Source organism: Rhineura floridana, chromosome 5 (genome assembly GCF_030035675.1).
Source record: "Rhineura floridana isolate rRhiFlo1 chromosome 5, rRhiFlo1.hap2, whole genome shotgun sequence".
Classification (NCBI taxonomy): Eukaryota; Metazoa; Chordata; class Lepidosauria; order Squamata; family Rhineuridae; genus Rhineura; species Rhineura floridana.
In genome coordinates, this window is record NC_084484.1 from 54,719,265 (window position 1) to 54,744,293 (window position 25,029).

The 25,029-nt window shown below is 41.1% G+C and overlaps 1 protein-coding gene across 7 annotated transcripts in view; it reads left to right on the forward strand.

The window, feature by feature from the left end:
- The first annotated feature begins 8,411 nt into the window (after nt 1-8,411).
- Nucleotides 8,412-25,029, forward strand: part of ST6GAL2 (ST6 beta-galactoside alpha-2,6-sialyltransferase 2) — a 108,611-nt gene continuing 91,993 nt past the window's right edge. The window contains exons 1-2 of one of the 7 annotated variants that reach the window (XM_061626765.1): nt 8,596-8,682; nt 20,242-20,309. In XM_061626765.1, the coding sequence (XP_061482749.1) occupies nt 20,243-20,309 (67 nt within the window). In that variant the 5' untranslated portion in view covers nt 8,596-8,682; nt 20,242. Of the gene's footprint in view, nt 8,683-9,053; nt 9,127-14,583; nt 14,615-19,791; nt 19,859-20,241; nt 20,310-25,029 lie in introns of those variants that run through there. The other 6 variants (XM_061626764.1, XM_061626767.1, XM_061626766.1 and 3 more) reach the window with 6 other exon arrangements.

Consider the following 25,029-nt stretch of genomic DNA (forward strand, 5'->3'; position numbering starts at 1 on the left):
ATATGCCATTACAAGAATAGATCATTCAAAGCTGAGACACAAATTCAGCTCTTACAATCCTAGCTGCCGGGGCAAATAAGAAACACATACTGAGATATAATTTTCCTTGTCCAATAGCAAAAAACACACAAACTCACCTGGTGAAACTAAATTTTTCCTACAACTAAATACAGACAGATATTTCTCACGAGGATCTTTATATAAAGGACACTGGGTAATATAATGAACAACATCCTCTATAGCTGCTTTACAAAATACACAAAACCGGTGTTCTAAGGGAAGTTTTTTATAATGACCATCAAGAAAGGTGGAAGGCATGACATTAAACCTTAGCTCAGTAAAAGCGATTCTGCATGGAGCTAAAGTAATTACTTCTAAGTAATTAGCTTTCTAGTGATCTGTACAGCCTGGAAAATCTTGAAGAATGGATGGTTAGCATATCAGTTAAAGAAGCTCTCCTGTACACAAACTGCTTTAACTGTATTTTAGACAGTAACTGAATCTCAGTCAGCTCACTATCAAATGCTCTAGCAAGTGTATGTAAAGCAGCATCTTGCTTTGGGGCATTTAAAGGTGAGCCATAAGCTATGAAGATCAGGCGGGGGAGGGTGGCAAAGAATATTCTGTTGTGAAAATTTAGGAGTCGAACCTGTATTCTGGCCTGGGCATTTCACCAGTTCAAATTGTTCCCCTAAGCTGCTATTAGCTATTAGTCCTACTGTGGGGAAAAGTCAGGTACAATATAGCTATTTCTCTCTTTACCTCAGAGGTGCTAACAGCAAGTTTATTTATTTATTTAATAGCAGGGCACGGGGTAAACAATGTGGATTGGGAAACAGTAGTAAGTCGTAAGGGAAAATATTAAAACCAAACTGTGCCAATTTCTTCATCAAATTAGCAGTTCCAAAGAAAAAGAATTCAGAAGATCTAGTCATGGATCACCTGCATTACCAGTAATATTTGTTTTGACACTCATTTAACACAAAACTCAAAGGCCTTCCTACCTCCTCTATTATTACACAGCTATTTCTGCACTGAAAGATATTGTCATGAGATGCAGAATCTTCTGTAATAATTTCCCATATATCTGCATTCTTCTTCTAAACCACTTTGCCAATCTGCATGGCAAAGATACCAAGAGAAAAACTTAGAGGGGGAACCTGCAACCTTTTACCTGTGAGGCACCCTCCAAATTCCCATTTCTCAGAGGTTATTGAAGCCCGCGCTGTCTGTGTTGGAGAGTGCCTGGTATATCCCTCTCCACTATTAGCAGCAGGGTCAGGTTGATGCTGTCATGGATCAGGGAAGGGAGTGCCACCCTCCCACCCTTAGGAGGGGCCCTTCAGGGGCCCCTCTGGGCTGCAGAGGCCCTCAGCCAGAGCCCAACCTGGCCACCCTCTGGTGACTGCCCTGTTTCTACCATTTTACTAATTTTATTATAAATCATAGAATCATAGAATAGTAGAGTTGGAAAGGTCCTATAAGGCCATAAAGTCTAATCCCCTGCTCAGTGCAGGAATCCAAGTAAATTTTGGGATTTCCAAGGAATCTTGTAAAATGCAGTAACTTCCCGAAAGCATCAGTAATTTTGTAAAAGCAGAATCTAGTAATTCCTTCTTACACACCATTCTACAAATTTGTTTTGTCATCTTGGAAATGCGTAGGATACCTGTGGTTCTGTTAGAAATACATTGCAGTCAGATTATGAAAAAAAAATAGGATCAGAGTGCCATCTTTCTTCAAGTTTCAGTCTCCTCTGGCCTGATATTAGCATCTCCTTAAGGGAGAAGATTACCAACTGCACTGTCAGTGAAATGTCATAAAATTAGACTTCCCTTTGTTTTGTGAACAGACTGATTCAAATGTCTCAAGTTGCTTCCAGATGACCTGTTTATTAAGCATTCATCCTGATATATTTGCACAATGTGTGCAGGGAAGCTAGATGACATTGGCTATTGAGCATTAATCCTGATTTGACTGAGGGGCGGTGAGATGATGTTGCATCAAGCATTAGTCCACATTTTCCAGTGCTTTTCCCTGTCACTTTCCTTATCACAGAAAGTCTGGTTTGGAGGGCAAGGGGATGGCTTTGTTAAGCAAGGGCACCAAATCAATTTTAATTATGCAACATGAATTTACTAGTATGTGATTGAATCCCAATTGAAAATGGTGAGTTTGGAAGCTGAATACCATTGTTTCCATACCAAAATAATGGAATGCCTGCCACACAATGCTGTTAATTTGTATCTGGATATTTCCTGGTAACATCTGGTAGAGCTTTCATCTGGTGACATGCACTGAGTGGCATTTGGCATGGCAAAAGCATCAGAAAGATATCTCAGCTGGACAGGATTTTAACAGAGTCCAGAATACAGAGCTGGGTAAACACACAGGTGCTCTTCCATAATTACACTACAGTAAACTTCCAATCTGACTTTGCTTGATGAATTTTGTACAAGACTAGTACAGACATTGGATAGACTACTACAATTATATGTCTGGGAAGCATTGCTGAAAATATACTGTGCTGTGGGATAAACTAGAGCAGGGTAAACAAAGGGCAGTTTTCTTGACCTGCTAAAATTATGGAAAGGTCACAAAGCAACTTGCTATTTTTTGCAGACATAGCTGTGTTGGTGTTTAATCATTTCCAGCAAGGGCAACAGAGCCTTACTGTGTATCACATTCTTGACACTGGGAACTTGGGAGTTAAACATGTGAGTAGATAAACTTCTTTTCCTGTCCACCAGTCAATGCATTGTTAGATTTAGCATGTATTCACAGAATGGTAATGCAGAGAATTATCTTACCAGAGGCTTTCTGATTATGTATCTTTCTAAGTTAACAGCAATTGCTTCCTGATAATCTTCCCATTTAGAGATGCAGCAAAAAGAAGAAGAAACCATCGCAACAAAGCAACTTGTTCAGAGTCGGTCTTATTTCTTAGAGTCTGGCTTGCAGTGCAGACCTTTTTATGGCACTTCTGAGATACAGCTCTCAAGAGCCTGGAGGTGAAAGATCTTTCTGTGTTATAAACACACAAAAGAAGTAGAGAAGACTGGAGTAAAAGGGAAAAAAATAAATTGCACAAATAAAGATATGGACTAGAATGCAGTGACTGCAATCTCCACTTGGCAATACACTCATACGTTTATATAAATACTTCCACAGAGAAACGCATAGACACATACACCTCTAACCATAGAAGTACATGAAGGGAGAGAGACTTGGTTTGTCATCAGGGGAGGCTATTTCCACCTGCCTTGCCCCATCCTCCAGCCCTGGAAGCCTTCAAACACAGCTTCTTTCAGAAGACTTTCTGGCCCTTTGGGTTGAGCTATGGGGGTTTGGGGGATGGAAGAGATTTTTGTATCAGCTTGGGGGTTAGTTTTTAAATGTTTTTGCTTTGGCCTTCTTGTTGAGCTTTATGCTCATTCATGCTTTGATGTATATATATATTTCTTAATGTAGTGATTATACTTTTTATTATGTGTTGTGCCATTGCATTTGGATTATTTGTGTGAACCGCTTTGCGCACATGTGTATTTGTGGAAAATGCGGTATATAAATAAATTTATTAATAAGTACTACTGTTTCTTATATTTTGAAGATGTTGTTGTTGTTTAAAAAATAAAGTCTATACTCAAAGGCTTCAGGAAGAAATGATGCAAGCATAAGTTCCAACACAGAGATCAGTCTGTGTTTAAGATAGGCATATGGACCTGACCAAGTATGTGGCATGGACTCCCCCATTCATTGCAGACAACTAGTTGGAAAGAATCAATTCACATGCAGAAACTAGGACCAGTAGACAAAATAGCAAGTAAACTCTTACATGTGTAGATCATGCAAGTGTCTAAGAGAGACTGCATACATGCATGCATGTTAATCATCTGATGAGTACAAAATATATCTATGTATGGAACAGCTGTCCCAGAAGACGTACTGCAGTCAGGGAGCACTCCTTTAGATAATCTCAAACACAGTACTTAATTCAGGTACCTCAATTACAAATTGTTAAGTGTTAAGTCATCAAGCAATGACCTATCAAATTATATATGTACATGTGTGAATCAGCTCTGTGAAGAAGTGTATACCCTTTCTCATTTAGGGTGCTTCTGACAGTTGTGTGTACATCTGTGATCTCCATACATGATGAACATCAATGTGCATGTTTGCACAATGTTACAATATTTGGGACTTTCCAGTTTAGAGAAAATGTGAAAAAGAGGAGGCATGATAGAGGTGTATAAAAGCATACATGGTGTGGAGAAAGCAGACAGATAAACGTTTTTCTCCCTTTCTCATAACAATAAAACTTATCAATATCCAATTAAGCTGAATGTTGGAAGATTCAAGACAAACAAAAGGAAGTACATCTTCATATAGTAATGTAATTAAACTATGGAAACTGCTTCCATGAGAAGTAGTGATGGCCACCAACTTGGATGACTTTAAGAGAGAATTAGACAAATCAATGGAGGATAAGGCTGTTAGTGGTTACTAGCCATGATTGCTATGTTCTACTTCCACTGCTAGGAATCACGTGTTGGTAGAGTGCTGTTGCACTAAGGCCCTGCTTTTGGGCTTCCTAAAGGTACCTGAATGGCCACTGTGACAACAGGATGCTGGACTAGATGGGCCATTGGCCTGATCCAGCAGGCTCATCTTATGTTATGTTTTTCTCCTTTATCACCATGCCCCCATGTAAGGATAGCATCGCAAATGAAGCAGCTCTTATTTTTACCTAGATGTGTGCCTTTTTAAAAGTAATCTTCCAAGCTCTGCCCTGAACTTAGTGTTTGAATCAGCTTGGAAGGATTGCTCTCTAATCCCAGATGCATGGGGGTGGGGGGTTACAATTGTTTGGTTGCAAGTGAAATGCCCTCTGTTCTTACGTACTCTCTCCTGTTCCCAACCGTAGCTGCCACAACAGGTTCCATATTGGTGGTCTCCATATTGGTGGTTCCTGCCTAATACTAACCATAGAACTATTTTTGTTTCAAAACTATACATTAAATGTTTGTTTCAGCCAAAAGCAGAAGCAACCTAGTTGGTGGATTGATGCTCCTTTTTCCCAAAGATTGACATCAGTGCCTCTGTAGTCCTTTGATATTCTTGAATAAGAGGCATTCTTTCAAAATGAATGAATTTATTGTATTCTTAACCCGCTGTTCAGGAAAAAAAGGGGGGGCTCCCAGAGATACACTGCAATACAAGTGAGACATGAAATAAAATGTTGCAATGTGGAGTGCTTTCAGGATTCCAAGCAACCAGCTATGACCTCTTCCATGGTATGCCATTCCAAACCTACCACCTGTTTTCAATTTCTCTCTCTCAACAGTCAGCATTCTGTGGCTACATTTTGGGGTTCCACATCCCTTAATGTTTTCTAAAGGTTTTTTAAAATTATTTTTGTAAACCTTGAGGTTCTTCCAAGCCTTCTGTTACTTGGTCATGTGCATGGGCAATGCCATTTTAGCAATTAGTATATTGGAAACTGTTGGAACCAGGAAGGGTGGAGGTTGCCTGGTTGCCAGCTCCAAGGACCTTGGCCTGAAGAAATTGTTTTTTTGTTTTGTTTTTTATTAATGGGCATGTACAACCCAGAGAATAATATGTTGGGGCAAGGACTTAATAAGTCGGGGTTCTCCTTTTTTTCTTTTTCTTTTGGTACTCAAGCTCAGCTCCTTAACATTTGGTAAAATGGTTGATGTGTATGGAAACATTATGGTTAGGAAAGAGAGAGAGCTCTGGAGAGTACATTTCTCAAACACTGTGACATCACTTCTGTATGGCTATTAGAGATGGGATTCTGTAGCTGGTTCCTAGCTGTTTGAATTCTGACAGTCCAGCTTTCAGTACTGATCCGCCATTTTTTTATTCACGATTTTTGCAATTGCAGATTTGTAGGGGTGGGTTCCAGTGAAAAAAATAACATAATTGCTAACGAAAATGCTAATGAACATGCTTATGCTGTAGGTACTTGTTCCACTAATTTGCATTAGCTTAGAGGAAACCTGATTATGAAGACAATAACGTAAAATCCAGAGCAATTTTTTTTAAAAAAACAACCCATGCCAATGATAGCTGTGACCCACCACAAGAAATCAGTCAGACAAAAAACAATGTGAGTTGTCGAATTATGTTAAAAATGTGGTAATAAATAGCAAATATTCTCCCCCATCCCTGATAGATATACAGGAAAGTAAGTGGAAGTTACCTATTCTGCTGCTTATTCCTCACACAATGATTGCTTCTCTATAAGTTAAATTTCATACTTTAGGAGAGCTTTGGACCTGGGACACCTGAAATAAAGAGCATCCATGATCCTCTATATTTCAAGCCCAGTTTTCATAACATGTCCAACATTTGTTAGGCTTTAAAGTGCACAGGACTCTGTTATTTTTGCTGCTAATCTGGCTACACTACCCTCTGGAAGTTTCAGAATGGGGATATACTGAAGCTTCAGATTGCCATTTCATTCCATGTTGAATGATGCAAGGATCTACATTCAACCCATGTTCATATCATACCAATTTCCTTGTGTGTGAATTAACTATACATGGTCTTACCTCATATATAGCATAAGGCAGTGGTTCCCAAACTTCCCCCCCCCACAATCACTTGAAAAATTCTGAGGGCTTGGCAGACCACTTAATTATTTTTCTGCCTGTTGTAGCAATTGTAATTCCATAGAATTCAAATGGCAATACAATAAACACGATACAATAAATAAAAGAAGCAAGAAAATATAATTAAAAATAAATATGAATATTCATTATGATGGATGTGCCATTTCCCATCTTCAACCACAAATTCAAACACACTGCAGACCACCAGAATGAAGCTCACAGACCATTGGTGGTCCATGGACCACAGTTTGAGAACCCCTGGCATAGTGGACAGTTATTTCCAAACCATATCCATAGAACATCACGTACATCCCTTGCTTCCAGCACCATAGAACCAAGATGTGTCTTAAGGTTAATTCACATTCTATGTGGAAGTTGTGTTTGTTTTGCTGCATACACACTGGTGCTTGTCAACATAAGCTACAGCAACATAAAGTAAGTAGCAGAAACAAGTGTATAAACATGTCAGTCAGTATGAAGCCACATCTCAAACTATAGTCCTAGCATGCTTCCAAATGCTTTTATACTTTGCATAAGCCCTCCTCAGAGGTCCTGGATTTGTGAATAATCCAGAGTGGAAGGCAGAAGATGACACTTGCTGTCTTGGTTCCTCTCATCTACACATTGATTTGAAGGTCTGAATAAAGCCTGTTCTTGTATAGCTGTACACACAAACACACAAAGATGGAAACTATGCCACCTGTGCAATTTCTAAGTAATAGGCTTTATTTAGGGTCCAAATTTTAGACTCTCAGATCCATGGGTGGAATTTGGGAGTGGAGGGAGAAGACACAATGTTCTCCCCATTTTTTTCTTGCTGATTATAGGTGCTTCCAGGTGGGTGTTTATGAGTGGGACTGGTGCTGCTGACACATGCACCTTTTCACAATGCCTATACAATGTCATTGGCATCAAAGTGCCAGCATGTATTCCGCCTCGTTCAATCTGGCTTTACCCTTCCCATTTTTAAAAAAACACACACAATCTGTTCCCAGTTGCCCATCTGCAACATCTAAATGACCCATATACAATACTACGCCGTCTGGAAGCATCATTAGCCAATAAAGCTCTACCATTAAGCAGAGTCATGTGGCTGCCTCTGGTAGCTAATTTGGAGGTATCCTGAAACGGCAGCAAATTGTTAGTTAATTTGCTATCATGTTTTTAACCCCAGGGAGAGGCAGGGGAAGGATAGTTCCAACACAATTTGGTGCCATGCACTGTGACCGGTGGGGGTGGGCAGCCATTTGCTGCTTCGCCTCAAGACGCAAAATATCTCGAGTCTGCCCTGTCGAGTGGTATTCACATAGGGAAACACGTCTGCTGTTGCTGTGCGTAAAGTTGGACTCAACCATCATATTTGGCTATGGTGAAGTGAGACCCTTCACCTCAACCCTAACTTGCAAAAGACTTCTGAGGAGCATTTGCTAGCTTTGGGAGCGCAGAGAAAGTGTGTGTCCGCGCGGAGACCATATGGGCGCGGCGCGGGAGAAGGAACAGAGAGTTCCCAGCCGCACACACTGAGCGACCACCATCTTTCCCTCACTTTGAGCGAGGAGCCCCTCCTCTGCGCGCTCTCCCTTTGCGCAGGGGCTGCCCGCAAGCGCCCAGTCTGTCTTCGTGGCCCTTCGCCGAACAATGAGAAGAGGCAGCGTAGCGCCGTGCGCACCCCTCCCTTCACGCTCTCGCCCTCTCTCCTTTCCTCCCGCCCTCGCAGTCCGGACTTTGAGCCGACGGAAGCAGCAGCAGCAGCGCCCATCTCAGAAGCCATAGACACACCGGCATATCAGCAGCAGAAGCGGTAGCACTGGGGTTGCCTCAGTATGTCCACCCCCCAGCACCGGCGGCGGGCGATGCTTGCAGCCAGCCGAGCCGCAACAGCCAGCCGGTGGCAGCAAGAGCAGAAGCTGCGGAGCTTCCCGGGTCTTTAACGCCCCGCTTGCTCTTCAGCCGCCGCCAACAACACCTCCTTCTCCAGAGGACAATGATAATGAACTAACCCGGCGGCAGTGGCACCCCTCCCCATCTGCTCCCACCCACCTCCACGGTAAGGAGCGGTGCGGAGGAGAGAAGCGCCCTTTCCCCGTCCCGGGAGGAGGCAAACTGAAGTCGACATAGCTACTGTAATAATAATAATAATAATAATATCTTTCCAAAAGCAGAACAGAGAGAGAAGCTTGGCTTTGCCCATAGTGAGGGAAAGAAAGAGGCGCGCGCACGGTTGAACCACAGCGTGCAACCACGGCCATGTGCAAGGAGGGGAGTGGAGCAGAGGTCAGAAGCACAGCCTGAAGGAGGGCGGGAGTTGCCCAGATCGGGGGGGGGGAGCTGACAGTTGGATGGCAGCTGGGGGAGGGGGCTGCCTTGGTGTGTGGGAGCTGGTTGGCGCGAGCGTTAAAGGGACCTTGCTCCCGGGTCCCACGAGAAGCAGGGAGGTAAGAGCTGCTGCCTAAGCACGGTTTGGTGGATTTTGAGGAATTCCTAGAATGTGGTAGGTTGTTGATCCTTCCCCGTGTGTGTGTGTTTGCATGTAGGTATCTATATATGCATAGTTGAGCGTCTTAAAAAAGGAAAAGGCATTTTCTCCCCTCCCCCCGCTCTGCTAATGAGAGAAGATGCTGCCTTTCCTTCCCTCAAATGTAACATCCCTGGCTGGTCTTGGCAGCAGCACTGAAGCGAGTGGAGTGGCCCCCGGCACAGCACGCACAGGGAGACTGTGGCAGCTGCAAAGTGCGTGGGAGATCAGAAGTATTTTGCCCGCTGGGTCTGAAAAGAGAAGTGCCTTGGTCTCTCTCTCTCTCTCTCTCTCTCTCTCTCTCTGTTTCTCTTTTTAATAACCGAATGAACGCTTTTTTGTTCAGGGAAACGCAACCTTCATTCAACAACGGGCTAAGTTGTTTCACAAATATCCCAGAGCTTCAGTGATCTTGAACATGAAAATCGGAGAGAATCAAGATTAGTTTGACTCAAAAGCCCTCAAATATAAATGCAATTTGAGTGGTGTGTTTTGTTTTGTTTTTTGAAAAGGTCCCTCAAGCTTTTTGCACTCTTAACAAGGAGGAAACTGGTTTTTTTACTTAAAAAACACACACTAATTTTTAGTGGGATAGCCTGGTCTTTTTGTTTCCAGAGTTCTGCAGCTTACAGTAGGCAGTGTGGTTATTTATTTATTTATTTAGTAAGATGTAGCTGTTCAAAGAGTTGAATAGATATGTTTAGAGATGCAGTGCTTTCCAAGAATTTAAATGAGGTCTTTAAAAATGGCTTTCCAGGACTTTTCTATTAGCTCCCTTTGTTTTCTCTGGCTGACCTTTGGGTAGTTAGGCAATTGTGCTGAATCTTAAGGGGCAAAGCCATGGTCATACAAACAAATTTTGTTGTGCATCCTTGAGTGTTTTCTGTGTAACTGGAAATATTTATCATGATCACCATGCTGAGAAACAATAGAATAAAACAGGATGATTTACAGACATTTTAATAGTAATTTGCTCTAGTTGGGTTAAATCTATAAGCCTTTCTTGCAGTGATATATTTTATATGTATAAATATAATATAAATATAAATGTATACATGTTTTAGAATGGTACAGTAGAATTACAGTAGGACAGAAATGTAATCTTCAGCTTCAGTCCTTTACCCACTGACTTCTCAGGAGATATATTCAAGATTGCACTGTTAAAGACATAGGTTACAATGTGATCCCAGACATGTCTACTCAAAGGTAAGTCCTATTGAATTCAGTGAGGCTTACTCCCAGGTATGAGGGGCTAGGATTGCAGCCATAGTTTTCCATTTCAAGAATTTGTACCTCAGTTCTAAACTCCACTGACTTTGAAGTTATTGCTATTGATTAGGATCAGGATAGATGTAGATGTACTGCCCTTAAATCGATTCCAACTTATGGCGACCCTATGAATAGGGTTTTCATGAGGTTGAGATGCAGTGACTGGGCCAAGGTCACCCAGTGAGCTTCATAGCTATGTGGGGATTCAAACCCTGGTCTCCCAGGTTGTACTCCAACACCTTAACCACTATACCACACTGGCTCTCTGAAAAAATATGGAACGCTTCATGAATTTGCTGTTCAAAATACATCATATGGAAATAAGCTTTACTGAAATTAATGGGATTTTATTGCAAGTAAAACTACTCATCATCATCATGTTATTGTATTTGACTAAAAGCCATTACAAAAGTAAAACTACTCAGGTTTAAGATGTTGTTAGGACTTTTGGTGATCTCTGTGTGTGCAGAATCAAATCTGCATTTCTTCCATGAAGAATTCCTTATATTAGTATTTTTTAGTGGAAAAAGTATTTTGATTTTAAAACTAAAACTTTTCTTTCCAAAGAAAATACCAATCATTTCACTATAAGGTATTGGAGTTTAAAGTTGAAATTGGTCATGGAAGTAGCTACCACTCAGGAGAAGTGTTTTGAATCCTCAGAGAAAATTTGATACGATTGGACTGGGTTAAATAATCTGCAGAATAATCACATGCTGTGAATGTGTAGACTACTTTGCAAGGAGTTTTTCTCTCAAAGCTCATAAACTGTATAGTTAACGGAAACTTTGTGGTGCATGCATACTTGATTAGATTTCATTGTGTAATATAGATATATTGTGCTATATAATATGGATACTTGGACTTTAACCCAGGCTCTTTGAAAATGTAACTGTATAACAAGTGCCCTAGAAATAGTCCCACTGAATGGGATATAGGGAGATACTTAACATCTTAGTTTCCTCTGTGTATGCTTCTTTCAAAGTACAAAACTGGACTTGTCATTGCAGTTGGATGTCTTGCTTCAAGGTAGGAATGGATGCTGTTCTGCACAGTGTTTGGATATGCACTTGAGCTGTGAACTGTAAATGCAGTTTGGTGTGCTACTGCTTCTACATTATATCCCACTTTTCCTCCAAAGACCTCAAGGCAGTGTAGATGGCCTTCCCTTTATTTTATCCTTGCAACACCTCTGTGAGGTAGGTTAAGCTAATTGTGAAAGGTCCAAGTCACCCACTGAGCTTCATGGCTGAGTGGGGATTAGAACCTGGATGTTCCAAGGCCTAGTCTGGCACGCTAACCACTACACAGCACTCTGCAGATGTCCTGGGTGTTCTATATAAGGATGGGAGCAAATGTAAAGTCTTAGTATAGACATTTGAATCAAGACATTGAGATAGCAGATCTGTGTTTGCTAAATTTTGTAGGAGAAAGCCCTTGTTAAGAAGCTTTTGATCCTATACAGTTTCTGATATTTGTGTTTCTCCCACTAGTTAGTTCTGTACAGGGAGTAAATTTATAGATATATGAACTGTAGGTTCTATATTTTGGTTTCTGTGAACTTGAGGTGGCACACCTGTGAGATTCATGATCAGTTATCACAAATTGACCATCCACACAGCACATATAGTCTTGGATCCTACAACATTGTCAAGAGAATGTTAAGGTTTGGCTGCTCATCAAAATGATTGGCATCACATATCTATTTTCATTCTGTGAATGCAATCTACCAGTAATGTCATCACTATGCATTTGCATGAATGTATGGTAGTATACACAATACATATGTATGCATATATTGTAATGAATATTCCTGTATGACCAGTGTTTTAAACATAAAATTTATATAACCTTCCAGGTTTGGGTAGCTTCCCCAAGTATATGCATGTTGTTTTCTCATTCTGAGGAATCAGTACTTAATTTTTAGTTATCTACTAAGTATACTAAAATATGAACTGAAGATACAAGTTTTTTTCTGTTTTCTGTAGAATATTGTAGATGTGTTATTGTATATCTTAGGACTCATTTATACATGCATGTTCACTCATTGATTGCAGCATTGTGATGACTTGCATGTATGAATAGGCCATCACAGATTCATTGCAGATGTCAATTCAGATGCAGTACATTTTCAAGGAGAGAGTTCACAATTAAACTGAGAGTAAACAAAGGATGAATGTACATCAGTGAACCTCCTTGTAATGTAGTAGGATAGAACTCTTGGTTATAGTATGAGGCAGTCAATATTTATGTATATTGTTCTCATGCATGAACTGTAGTCTCGGAGGTCCTCTGTACTTGTTGACAAATCACAAAGAACTACATGGACACGCAATGTTATGCTAAACTACTTCATATTTTGAGAGCAAATATATTTGTAGCAGTTTGTTCCTGGAGTGAGAAGTATGGGAAACAACAGGTTTGTCCTTGTGAAAACCTTTATCAACTCCACTGACCAACAGAATTAACCTCTAATTGAAAGGGGCTGATGAGAAGTTGCTAAACTTGGCAGAAAGGAGAGCAAGATACTTGGTATGGTGCATTGTAGCCAATGGCATTGGAGTGGACAGCAGTAATGGGAAAAGGAGTGTGGGAGACTTTGAGCTCAGTAAAGAAACCTAACCCTGTTTTCACTTATCACCTGATCGCTTCTTGCCTTTTACAGGTTTGTTAAGGAGTCTGTGTCACACTCTTACTGTAGCAATGCCATTATCCCTTCTCATGGTAGTAAAGTATACTTGAACTGATTTGAAGAGCCAAGGTTTTATATTTTAACAATGAGACTAGAGTATTTAACAGGGTTTCATGATATGAATTTTTAGACTTGAGACTGTTTCACTGCCTCTGCGTTTGAAGCAGTGCTGGGCAGCATTCGGATCCTGACTTAGTTTTTCTTCATTGCTTCTGCAGGTCAAGTGTGTGATGAAATAAGACCCAAGTCTTTGTTTTTCTTTTTTTAAGGCTGCATGCACACCACAACTTTAAGGCACTTTTAAAGCACATGACTTCCTCCAAAGAATCCTGGGAACTGTAGTTTAAGGGTGCTGGGAATTGTAGCTCTGCAAGGGATAAACTACAGTCCCCAAGATTCTTTGGGAGAAACCATGTGCTTTAAATGTATGGTGCATATGAAGCCTAAGAGGACACACTGGCCCAGTTCATACATAATGCTAAGCCAAACCATGACTCAGTACAAACAGGAAATGCTGATTCCTAGAGCAAAGATTATGACTGCACCACTCCTCCCATGACTGCTGCCATGCAACCAAGGCTTAGCCATGGTTTTACCTAGCTTTATCTCGTTTCAAGTGGTAAACCAAGAACAGATCTTGGTTACAGCTTGTAATTTGCCTGGAGTGAGAGAAACCATGAGTCCGGATAATGTTAAGCCAAACCATGGCATAGTCTTGGATAGCATGGCAGCAACAGGACCAAAGGAGGAGTGCAGCAGTTGTGATCCTGAGAATCCACGTGTTTGATCATTACACTAAGGCTAAGCTATGGCTTGACTTAGTGTTGCATGTGAGCTGGGTCATTGTGCACTTACTAATGAAAATAATCATATAGGGCAGTCATTTTCTTGCAGTGACTATATTAGTGACAATGCTAAAAAAATGCTGCAGAGGGCAAGAACTCAGCTGAGCCCAGTGCATTCTGAATGCCATACCTTGAATTTAAGGGAAAGATTGCACCATGCTAGTATTTTCAAATATATGCATGATTGCTTTACTGTGCTGAGTGGTACTGATTGTTTTTGTTTGATGATTCTTGAGCCTTAAATATGTTTTTCAACAAGGCATTTCAAAAACAACAATTTCTAGTGCTGTAGTTATTACTGGGAAGTTTAAAAAATATCAGAAACATCTTTTAAAATTAGAGGTCTGAAGATGTGCTGGCAGCCCTTCTTTCTTTTAGAAAATATGACATCCTTATTGGAGATTTTCTTTCCTTTTGAGCTACCTAGTGGCCTCTCTCATGACTTGGCAGTGAGGATAAATTAAATCGGAGCACATAGATCACATCCTTTATGAGGCTAAGATGTATTTCTGTGTTTCCTGGATAGGGCAGCCAATTACTGGACATTCCTTCCCTCTACTTCCTTCTGATCAGAGGGAGAGAGGCTTCCTACTTAGAAACTTTTCCCTATAAGATACTGACATAGATATGCATCATAACCATGAAGGGATGATGAAAGGTAAGCAGATATCAAAGTACTTAGAGATTAGGTTTCAAGGCCAGCACCTGACAGACAAGTAGGATTGTGGATTCCAATTTCGAAAAGGTGTTGTTTACTAGCTGAATGGCAGAGTGTAATTTGGAACGTGTGTGTCTCAGCCATGCAGCACACCTGCTAAACTGCTCTATACCACTCATATTTTGAAGACATGGGAAGTTCACAAATTGACAGCAATATCTGGGCAAATCTGTCGTCTTGTGCTTTGATTCTGGTAGCATCAGTTTGAATCTGCAAGAAATAGTGGAGGAGATGCATTTGACTGTGAGTATTGGTGTCAATGAAATCTGTCAGTATTGTTTGAAACAAACACAAACCCTGCCAAAGGTCTTTGCTTCAATAAGTGGTGGCATAAATCCTTATAATACATTTTTTAAAAACAAAAAACAACACCCAGCTCATCTCCCTTTATGCTTGCTTTGACAAAAAACAGCAAAGAAAATGGAAACCACTATTAGTACCTACAACAGGTTTTATTTGTAAGTCAGTATTCTTTTGTAAGTAAATGTTTGAATGTTTGTGACATGCATGGAAAGAGTGGAGAAGAGATGGCTGAGAAGGAATTAAATTCTTGTTATTCCAAAAAATGTTAAAATAGTCTTACAACTTTGTTAATTTGTTTGTAAATGGCTTGCTGGGTATCATTTGATCTTTGTCTTGTTGAATTATTAAAGATAGCACAGCAGTCTATGTACACTATAATAATTGTATTCAGTCACTAAAATGTGGGCATTTTTTTGTTTAGGAGGAAGCATGTATGTAGCCTACCATAAACGTTTCACCCTTCTCATCTTTAATTGTTGCAGTTTTGCTACATACAGTTAATGTGTGTGTGTGGGGGGGTTGTTTTGCACAGCTAAAAATAAAAATAAATGCTACTGAATGCAGTTTCTGAAGTTGTATTATTTAAATGAATATTTTGTAGTTAATTATATACTCTAATACATATTTGGGAACTACAGCATGGCTTCTTAGAAACATGTGTTATTTATAACTATAGCACGTTTCTGAAAATAATCAAGTGAGTTTACCATCTTTCAGGCTCATATATGTGTATTAAAAAGTCAGGTGTCATTCTTCTATGTCGTTGTCACATTCTAGTATGACTTAGGCAGCAATCCTATGCACACTTAACTGGGAGTACGTTCCACTGAACTTGATGCCACACACACACACACACACACAACACACACACACACACACACGATGTCAGTAACCCTACACCTGCTGTCTGTTCCATGTTGGTTCACTCTTCTCAATAAGCAAATGGTGTTCTTAACCCCAAAGTAAAGCTCTTTGCTTGGAGGACTGTCACAGGTGCATTTGCCTGTCTTGGCTTCTGACACTAAAGCACATTTAGAGCATATCACTTCTAAAGAATCCTCGGAACTGTAGTTTGTTAAGAGTGCTGGGAATTGTAGCTCTGTGAGGGGTAAATTACATTTCCCAGGATTGTTTTGGGGAAGCCATGTGTTTTAAATGTATATCTTGAATATATGGGTCTATGTCCCAGCTCACCCATTGTAAGGTTGGGTATTTTGTTTGTTTGTTTTCTAATTTTATACCCCACTCTTTCTCTCCAAGTTGCCCAGTTGTGATAAAACAATAAAATTAATTTAAAAAATGAAAATAATTTAAAAACAGCAAACACAGTAAAACATTAAATAAATTTAAAAGCAGATGCAACCAAATCATGTGTTTGGGTAGGCCCACTGAAACAGAGAAGTTTTCAGGTAGTGAAAATTCCTGTGTAATGTCAATAGGCAAGGAGTTCCAGAGCACAGGTTCTGCCACACAAAAAGAATGACTCCTTGCAAATGTGGAATCAACATTGTGTGACACTTCTCTGGATATTTTGCTCATATCTGGGTATAAAAAACAGCTATCACATGTTTTAGTACATGGGTAGCCAATGTGGTGCCCCCTAGAGGTTGTTGGATGACAACTCCCATCATCCTTGACCGCTGGCCATGCTGACTTGGACTGATGGAGTCCAACAACATCTGAAGGGTTCCACACTGGCTACCACTGCTCAAGTGTTATACTAAAAAGTGGAATTTAAAGCAGGGATATGCAAATGTTGGGGTGTATGTATGTAAATATAGGTTGTTTCAGGTCTCAGTACCCTTGAATTCTAAGGAACATTGTAAATGAACTGTAAAAGTTGTAAAACTGATTATAGATATATGATTCTAGTTTCCCAGAGCATCATGAGCTTAATCGCTGGTTTATTTTCTTGTAAGTCTTTTAAAAGATCAATTATTGGTGTGGTTACAAAGATATCCTCCATTCACTGTGAACAAGAGTTGTTATAATCACTCTTCAATGTGAATTCCTTGAATGGAATCTTGAGCTGCACTGTTTGTTTCAGAGTTATCTACTTAAAACATATTTATCCCACCTTTATACTAAGAGTAGCTTCCAATATTCATTTACAGATTCAATTTAAAGGCATCAAATGATGAAACTAATTAAAAGTTAATATTAACTTAAAAAAGAAATGAAGAAGCATTTGAAAAGACCATCATAAACAAAATTAATACCACTCAAGTGTAGATATTGTTTAAAGAACAGATAAAATAGGACAGACTTTTCGTGGCACCTAAAAATAGTACTTGTCAGGGAGGAAATTCCACAGTTGGGGCACCACCATTCAGTCTGTCCAGTAGCCTTCGTTAAACCTCTGAAGGTGGGAGCATCCGGAGAGTGCTGGCAGTCCTTTAATTGGCAGACATTTTAAACACCACAGTAATATTAAGAATTTATCTTAATCCTTAGATGCTTGTTATTATTTTATTCCTATTCTCTTGGGCTCGTTTATTTATTTATTTTATTATTTATTTATTGCGTTTGTATTCCACCCCATAGCCAAAACTCTCTGGGTGGTTTACAACAATTAAAAAAATTAAAAACAAATATACAAATTTAAAAACACATTTTTTAAAAAGCAATTTAATAATTGCTTATATAGAGAGAATAAGGTAAGCATGTAGGATATATTGATTCTGCTGTCTTTTGTGTTAGAACCAGACCTTATAACACCTGACATGGCATGCCAAGAACTTGTTGATGGAGGTATTTCTTACTTTATTGCCATTTGTGGATATGTTGTCAATATGATACTACATGAAATGGATTCTTGTATTTTGTTAATTGTTTATTTTTAGTTATATTCTGTATTATTATTAGGATGTCAGTGTATTTTTTTATAGTTTGTCATTTCTGTGGTTGTAAATCAAATTAAAAATGAAATGAAAATGAAATATAACAAACCTTTTTCTATATTTGTGATCTGTCTTTTATGAATTTGTGATTTCATGGTATTCACGATCTCTATGTATGTATGTGAAAGTTGGACAGTGAAAAAAGTGGATAAGAGAAAAATCAACTCATTTGAAATGTGGTGTTGGAGGAGAGCTTTCCGCATACCATGGACTGCGAAAAAGACAAATAATTGGGTGTTAGAACAAATTAACCCAGAACTGTCACTAGAAGCAAAAATGATGAAACTGAGGTTATCATACTTGGACAAATCATGAGAAGACATGATTCATTAGAGAAGACAATAATGATGGGAAAAACAGAAAGGAGTAGAAAAAGAGGAAGGCCAAACAAGAGATGGATTGATTCCATAAAGGAAGCCACAGACCTGAACTTACAAGATCTGAATAGGGGTTCATGACAGATGCTTTTGGAGGTCACTGATTCATAGGGTCGCCATAAGTTGTAGTCAACTTGAAGGCACACAACAACAACAAGCATGATTGGGTCAGAGTTTCAATTCTAGTGTCAGACTACTGAGAGAACAGTCCTATCCTTGATGTATAACAATACAGGGATGGGAAATATGTGACCCCCCCCCAGATATTGTTGGACTTCACCTGGCATCATCCCTGACATTGGCTGTGCTTGCTGGGGCATGATGGAAGTTGGAATCCAACAACATCTGGAGTCTTACTGGCTAGGATCAGAATAGGATTGGTTCTAAGTCCACTTGCACTGATAAAGTCTGGAGAAGTGCTAGTGTAAGGAATGCATACCAAAATAGCACCACCATCGTATCTGTGGTACCCGCTGCTTGTAGAGTCATGATGTTGGTATAGAGGCAGCCGGACAAGGGGCAAAGAAAGTATGGCAAGGTAAGGGAGGTTCAGAACTAAGCCAGAATCCTGTGTTTCTTTCTTGCAATAGTTTAATGCAAGGCCTACAGAAGAGGTGGAGTAAGTTACACAGTTCCAGCTGAAGACATCCACAGAGGACTATCCTTTCTGCTCTCTCAGAAGATAGGGTTCTAGCTAACCTGGTAGCCAATCACAAAACACAGCACAGCATCACTCCTACATCAAAATGAATTGTATGGGGCTATTTGTATGGTTACTCTAGCCCCATGGCTGCATATATGTGTGCACAGGCGGAAACTTGGTGATGGGGATTTTTTGATGAAGAGGGGAAGCTGTACACAAAAAAATATTTTATTTATTTATTTAATTTGTTAGTCGCCTATACCTAGTGATTTCCAGGCGACTTAAAACACATTTTAAAAACACATAATATAAAACAAATTTAAAAACATACAGTATACAAAATTTAAAACCCAAACAAAAAGCACTAAGACAGTATATTAAAGGCCTGAGAGTGAGAAGGAATATCTTTGCCTGGCACCTAAAGATGGATAAAGAAGGCAACAGGTGCACCTCCCTGGGGAAAGCATTCCACAGCTTGGGGGGCCATTACTGAAAAGACCAGTGGTGTCTGGCAATGCGAGAACACCACTGTTCTTGTGTTGCCAGCCTCTGAGCCTCCCGTGGAGGGGGCACATAAAGAAGGGCCTCAGATGATGAATGCAGGGTCCAGGTCAGTTCATATGGGGAGAGGCGGTCCTTAAGATATTGAGGTCCTTTTTAGGCTTTATAGGTCAAAACTAGCACTTTGAATTGAGCCCAGAAACTAATGGGTAGCAGTGCAGCTCTGCCAAAATTGGTGCTATATGTGTGGACCAAACTACCCCGGTCTGCAATCTGGGTACCATGTTCTGCACTAGCTGGAGTTTCCGAACTGTTTTCAGAGACAAAAATGAACAACAAAGGCTAACAACAAAGTAGAGAGGACAGATGAATAATGCCTGCCTCAGAATCTCAGAATCAGGATTCCGGATACAAACACATCAGGAATGTCAACTCAACTCTGACAACTCCAAAGACACAGGTAAGCAAAGTAGGGAGGCCTTATAAGGGAGGGAGAAGTCCACACCTCAAACTACAACTCCTGAGAATTTTCTCCATCCCTTCTAAGCTATGCCACATGAGGATGTGTGGAGCATTTACCTACAGCCACAATGCTTGTCTACCCCTTTGTAATATGAGCAAATTTACATGAAATCTTCCTCAATAATTTGGAGCAATGTATCCAGCACAAAGTACACAGGTTAATTATGAACTAAGAGGGGTCCTTACCACACATGCAGGTACACTGCCATCTTTTATAGCTGAAAGCACTGGGGAGCACATCCATTTTGAGTTGGTGAACACCATGAAATTCCATCTAGTTCTCTTGCAGGCCAAACATTCATGATGTATCCTTCTTTGCAGGATGATTGGCAGGGCACATGGAGCAGAACAAACAAACTGTGGAGAGAGTTCCAATGTATACAGAATAGGTGAGTATTGTCTTAATGACTACTTTGCCTCCCCCAGCAGGTAAGTCTCCAAATGCAAGCATAGGTGGACTACCAATGAAAGGCAGAGCTAGACTTCAGTGTATGTGGTATCTCCTTTTCTCAACACCTCACTCATTAGCCCCCAATGATCCCCTAGTCATTGGATCTGTCTGTTGCAGCTATTACCCATTATGCATTGTCATGCACATGTTACTCATGTTTCTCTACAGGCAGCCTGGCAGCCACCCAACACGTGCAGAGGAAAGGATGCTGGCTGATGCCTTCAAGGCAGATGTTGACACTCAATTTCTGATTCTTGTGTGCCATACTCCTCACTCTTAGTCCCGTGCAGAGCACAAGCAACAGTGAGCAGTGGAAGGCCAGCTGTCTTAGGTACAGGGACCCTGCTACCCTGGGCGTGGATTCCCTAACTCCACATTGCTTTAAAAATTCAGTCCATGGTGTTGCAGTTTAATAAAAGATATGACAGTTTAAGTTGTTTATTTATTTATGCAAAAATGTATAAACGACTTGATCAAAAGAAATTCCAAATGGTATACACATAAAATTATAGATAAAACATGGCTTAAATCCATAAACCAATTAAAAACAAATGAATATTAAATCATCATCCTTAAAAATAGACAGGAAACCTCTGGCTCATGGGCCTAAGTAGGCCTGCCAGGCCACCCCATTTGGCCCGCCAGGTCATTTTGGCCAAGTCATACCCACCTGCCCTATACCTGAAGTCATATATGATGTCAGGTGTGGAGCAGGTTGTGACGCCCTTCCCTGGCTCTCCCTGTCAGGTTCCTACCTGCTCGTGGTTACTGCCTGTCTCTAGGCACCACCAGGGACTCCACCAGTCCAGACTGTCCTTTCTTATGGTTTCTCTCCCCGCTCTAGCACAGATCTCAACAGATCCCCCTGCTAGGCAACCACCAGTCACGTCCTAATACTAGTATTCCCAGAGACTCTGAATACTGGTATTGTTATTCTCTTCACCGCTGCCACCATTTGTTACAGTTTCCCTTCAGCCTTGGTCATTACCTTACCCTCCCTTCTGGTCTGTGAAACCCCAGCCAAGGATCGGGCCTTTGGTAAACCAAATTAAGTATTTATTAAAGATAACAAAGCTAACAAGATTAACAAGATTTCTTCTTAAGGCACATAAGCATATGGTTTTACTCAATACTAATCCGAACTCCACCTCCCTCCTTCTCTTTCCCTCTCCTGGCAAACCACTCTCTCAACCCCACCAAACAACCCACTCTTTCTCTTCCCCCCCCCAGATTCCACTCTCACTCTTCCTTTTATACATTCAGCCATTTTAAACACTCAGCCAATCATCTAGCATTCTACTGCCCATTCACTCCCCCTCCTCTTTCACTCCACTTACCATGTATCTTCTAAAACAACAACACTTACCATATATACATTAATATAGGAACATCACATTCTCCCCCCCCCCTTAAACAACAGCAGAGTATTATTCCTGCTCCAGGATTTATACGTCGCGTTAACAAATAAAAGTCTCTATGGGGAAAATGTCTTTCTTTGTTCCTCTGTCTGGTCACATCACTGCAGTCCCAGCCACTTGCCTGGAAAGTCCATCGGCCAGTACATTGTCCTTGCCTTTTATGAACTGGAAGTCCACTTGATAGTCCTGTAGGGCCCAGGACCACCTCTGCAGCATAGTGTTATGGTTTTTCATAGTCTGCAACCATAACAAGGCCCGATGATCCGTAGTCACTGTGAATCTTCGTCCCCACACCTATGGGCGCAACTTGTTCAGTCTCCACACGACCGCTAGGCACTCCTTCTGGACCGACGAATAGTTTTTCTCCCTCGGCGTCAGCTTGCGACTCAGGTACGCCACTGGATGTCTGGTGCCTTCTCTCTCCTGCAACAAGACGACTCCCAGCGCCAGGTCCGACGCATCTGTAGCCACGATGAATGGTTTCTCATAGTCTGGTGCTATTAATATGGGTCCTTGGCACAAGGCTTGCTTCAGTAGATCTAAAGCCTTCTGACATTCATCCGTCCATACCACACTCTCAGAACACTTCTTCTTTGTTAATTCATGCAAGGGGGTTGCTATTTCCCCAAATTTCTCACAAACTTCCTATAAAATCCAGCCACACCCAGAAATGCCCTTACTTGTTTTTTGGTTAAGGGGATCGACCACGCTTGTATTGCCTCCACCTTCCTCCATAAGGGGGTGATTTTCCCACTCCCCACCTTATGTCCTAAATAGATTACTTCCTTTAGTCCAAACTGGCATTTCTTAGCTTTTATTGTGAGGCCTGCTTTTCTTAAGGCCTCCAATACTGTTGTCAGGTGTTGGACATGCTCAGGCACCAACTTGCTAAAAATGGCCACGTCATCGATATAGGCCACTGCAAAATCTGACATGCCTCGCAACACAGTATTGATTAGCCTCTGAAATGAACTTGGTGAGTTCCTTGGTCCCATGGGTAAGGTCACAAACTCATATAACCCATCTGGTGTACTGAAGGCAGTTTTGGCTCTGGATTGCTCGTCTAGTTCCATTTGCCAAAATCCTTTACAGAGATCTAGTGTAGAGATAATGGTTGCTGCCCCCAATAACTCTAACATTGCGTCTACCCTAGGCATAGGATACGCATCTGGGACAGTAATTTTATTGATTAGCCGATAATCAATGCAAAACCTTGTCGTTCCATCTTTTTTCGGAACCAGGACAATACTTGAGGCCCAGGGACTGATGGATTCCCTGATCACTCCTAATTCCAGCATATCTTCCACCTCCTTTTTGATCTCATTCAAAACTTTCCCATTCACACGGTACGGAACAGATCTGATTGGGGCATGATCTCCAGTATCAATGGAATGTATAACTATACTGGTTCGGCCAGGTTTGTTGCTAAATAGATTCCTATAGGTTTTCAAAACTCTCAGAATCTCCTCTTTTACTTCCTCCTTCACCTCCTCTGGCCATTCCACTTGATCTACCCCTCCTTTGTCTTTGCTTTCCTGTACCAAATCTGGAAGTTCAGGCCCACTTCCCTCAGGGAATAAGGTAACTTGCAACACCTGTGCATCCCTGGTATGGTAAGGCTTCAACATATTTACATGAACCACTTTGCTTTTGTTTAATTGGTCTGTGGTGATTACATACGTCACTGTGTCAAGCCTTTCTCTGATGGTATATGGTCCTTCCCAGTTAGCCTGTAATTTGTCATGTTTCCTGGGTATGAACGCCATAACCATATCTCCCACATCATACACACGTTCCCTGGCTGTTCTGTCATACCAGTAACTTTGCTTCTGCTGAGCTTGACTGGGATTCTCTTTCACCACTTCCATCATTTGTTTCACTGGTTCACATTCATCCTTTCTCTCAGCAGGCATCCACAGTCTATATAAAATCCCATTCTCACACACAACTTGATTCCTCAGTTTGTCAGTGAAAGGAATCTGTTGGGTCAGAGCTTGTTCCTTTATTTGATTCAAACTGGTATCTTTATTCAGTTCTTCTCTGAAATGCTCTGTCTCTTCCCCAGAGACCAGCTGATACAGTTTGTCTCCTTCAGCAGGCCTGCTAGTGGAGACTATGGTGACCTGAGGCTGCTTAACAGTTTCCACCCTGTTTGTTTCAGCCCCCCTTAATATGGCTTCTTTTTCTCTGCCAATTTGCTGTCTGGTCACTACATAGATCTTTCCTTGGGCGCCCATTACATCCCTTCCCAGTATTACTGGTTCTTGTTGCTGGGCATCAATGCCTACTTTATATCGGCCCTCTCGGCCTCTCCAAGTCATTTCCACCAGGGCCACAGGCAAACTTTCTGGTTGACCCCTCACTCCTTGGATAGTCACAGTTTCCTGAGGTAATATTACCTCAGATTTTATTAAATCTGGCCTCAGTAATGTCTGAGCGGCACCAGTATCAAGCAATGCCCAATAATTTGCCCCATGTACACTCACTTCCTCTCTCAGACTTGAATCAAGGTCTGTTACTTCTGTCCAGTTTATCTGGCAGAACTGAACCTTTTTTGCTGTTTCTAAAGCCTTGGGCTCTGTTTTCACTGCCCTTGTCTGAGCAGGATTACTAATGGGGTTGGCAACCTCACATTGAAAACGTAGGTGCCCCGGTCTACCACATTTGTAGCATAATTTCTCCTCACTTTTAGGGTACACAGATCCACTCTGGGGTGTCCTCTGCCCTTCAGATTTTACTGGAGGACTCACTCGCTGTGGTACCACATCCCTTCTGCCAGCATTATATGGTCTGGGTTTAAAATCTCTTGATGTTTTCCCCACCCAGCCAGTTCTGTTGGAGGCGAAGTGATCCGCCATCTCTGCGGCCTCCTGCACCGATGTAGGGGAACGGTCTTTGACCAGGAGCCTCATTTCTGGTGGTAACTGATGGTATAATTGATCCAATATCATGAGGTTTTTCACCTCCTCCACAGACTGAGCTTTTGCACTTGTCAGCCATTTCCCAAATATGTCCATCAGTTTTGCCCCCAGCTCCACGAAAGACCTCCCTGTCTGTATCTGGCAATTTCTGAAAAGCTTTCTAAAATAATCAGGCCCCAGTCTGAATCTTTTAAACACTGCTTCTTTGAATTCAGCATAGGTGACGGGCCTGTCTGAGGGGAAATATTGGTATACCTCAGCCAATTCCCCTTTAATCAGGTTTGATAAATACTGCATGTATTTATCTTCATGTAGCCCC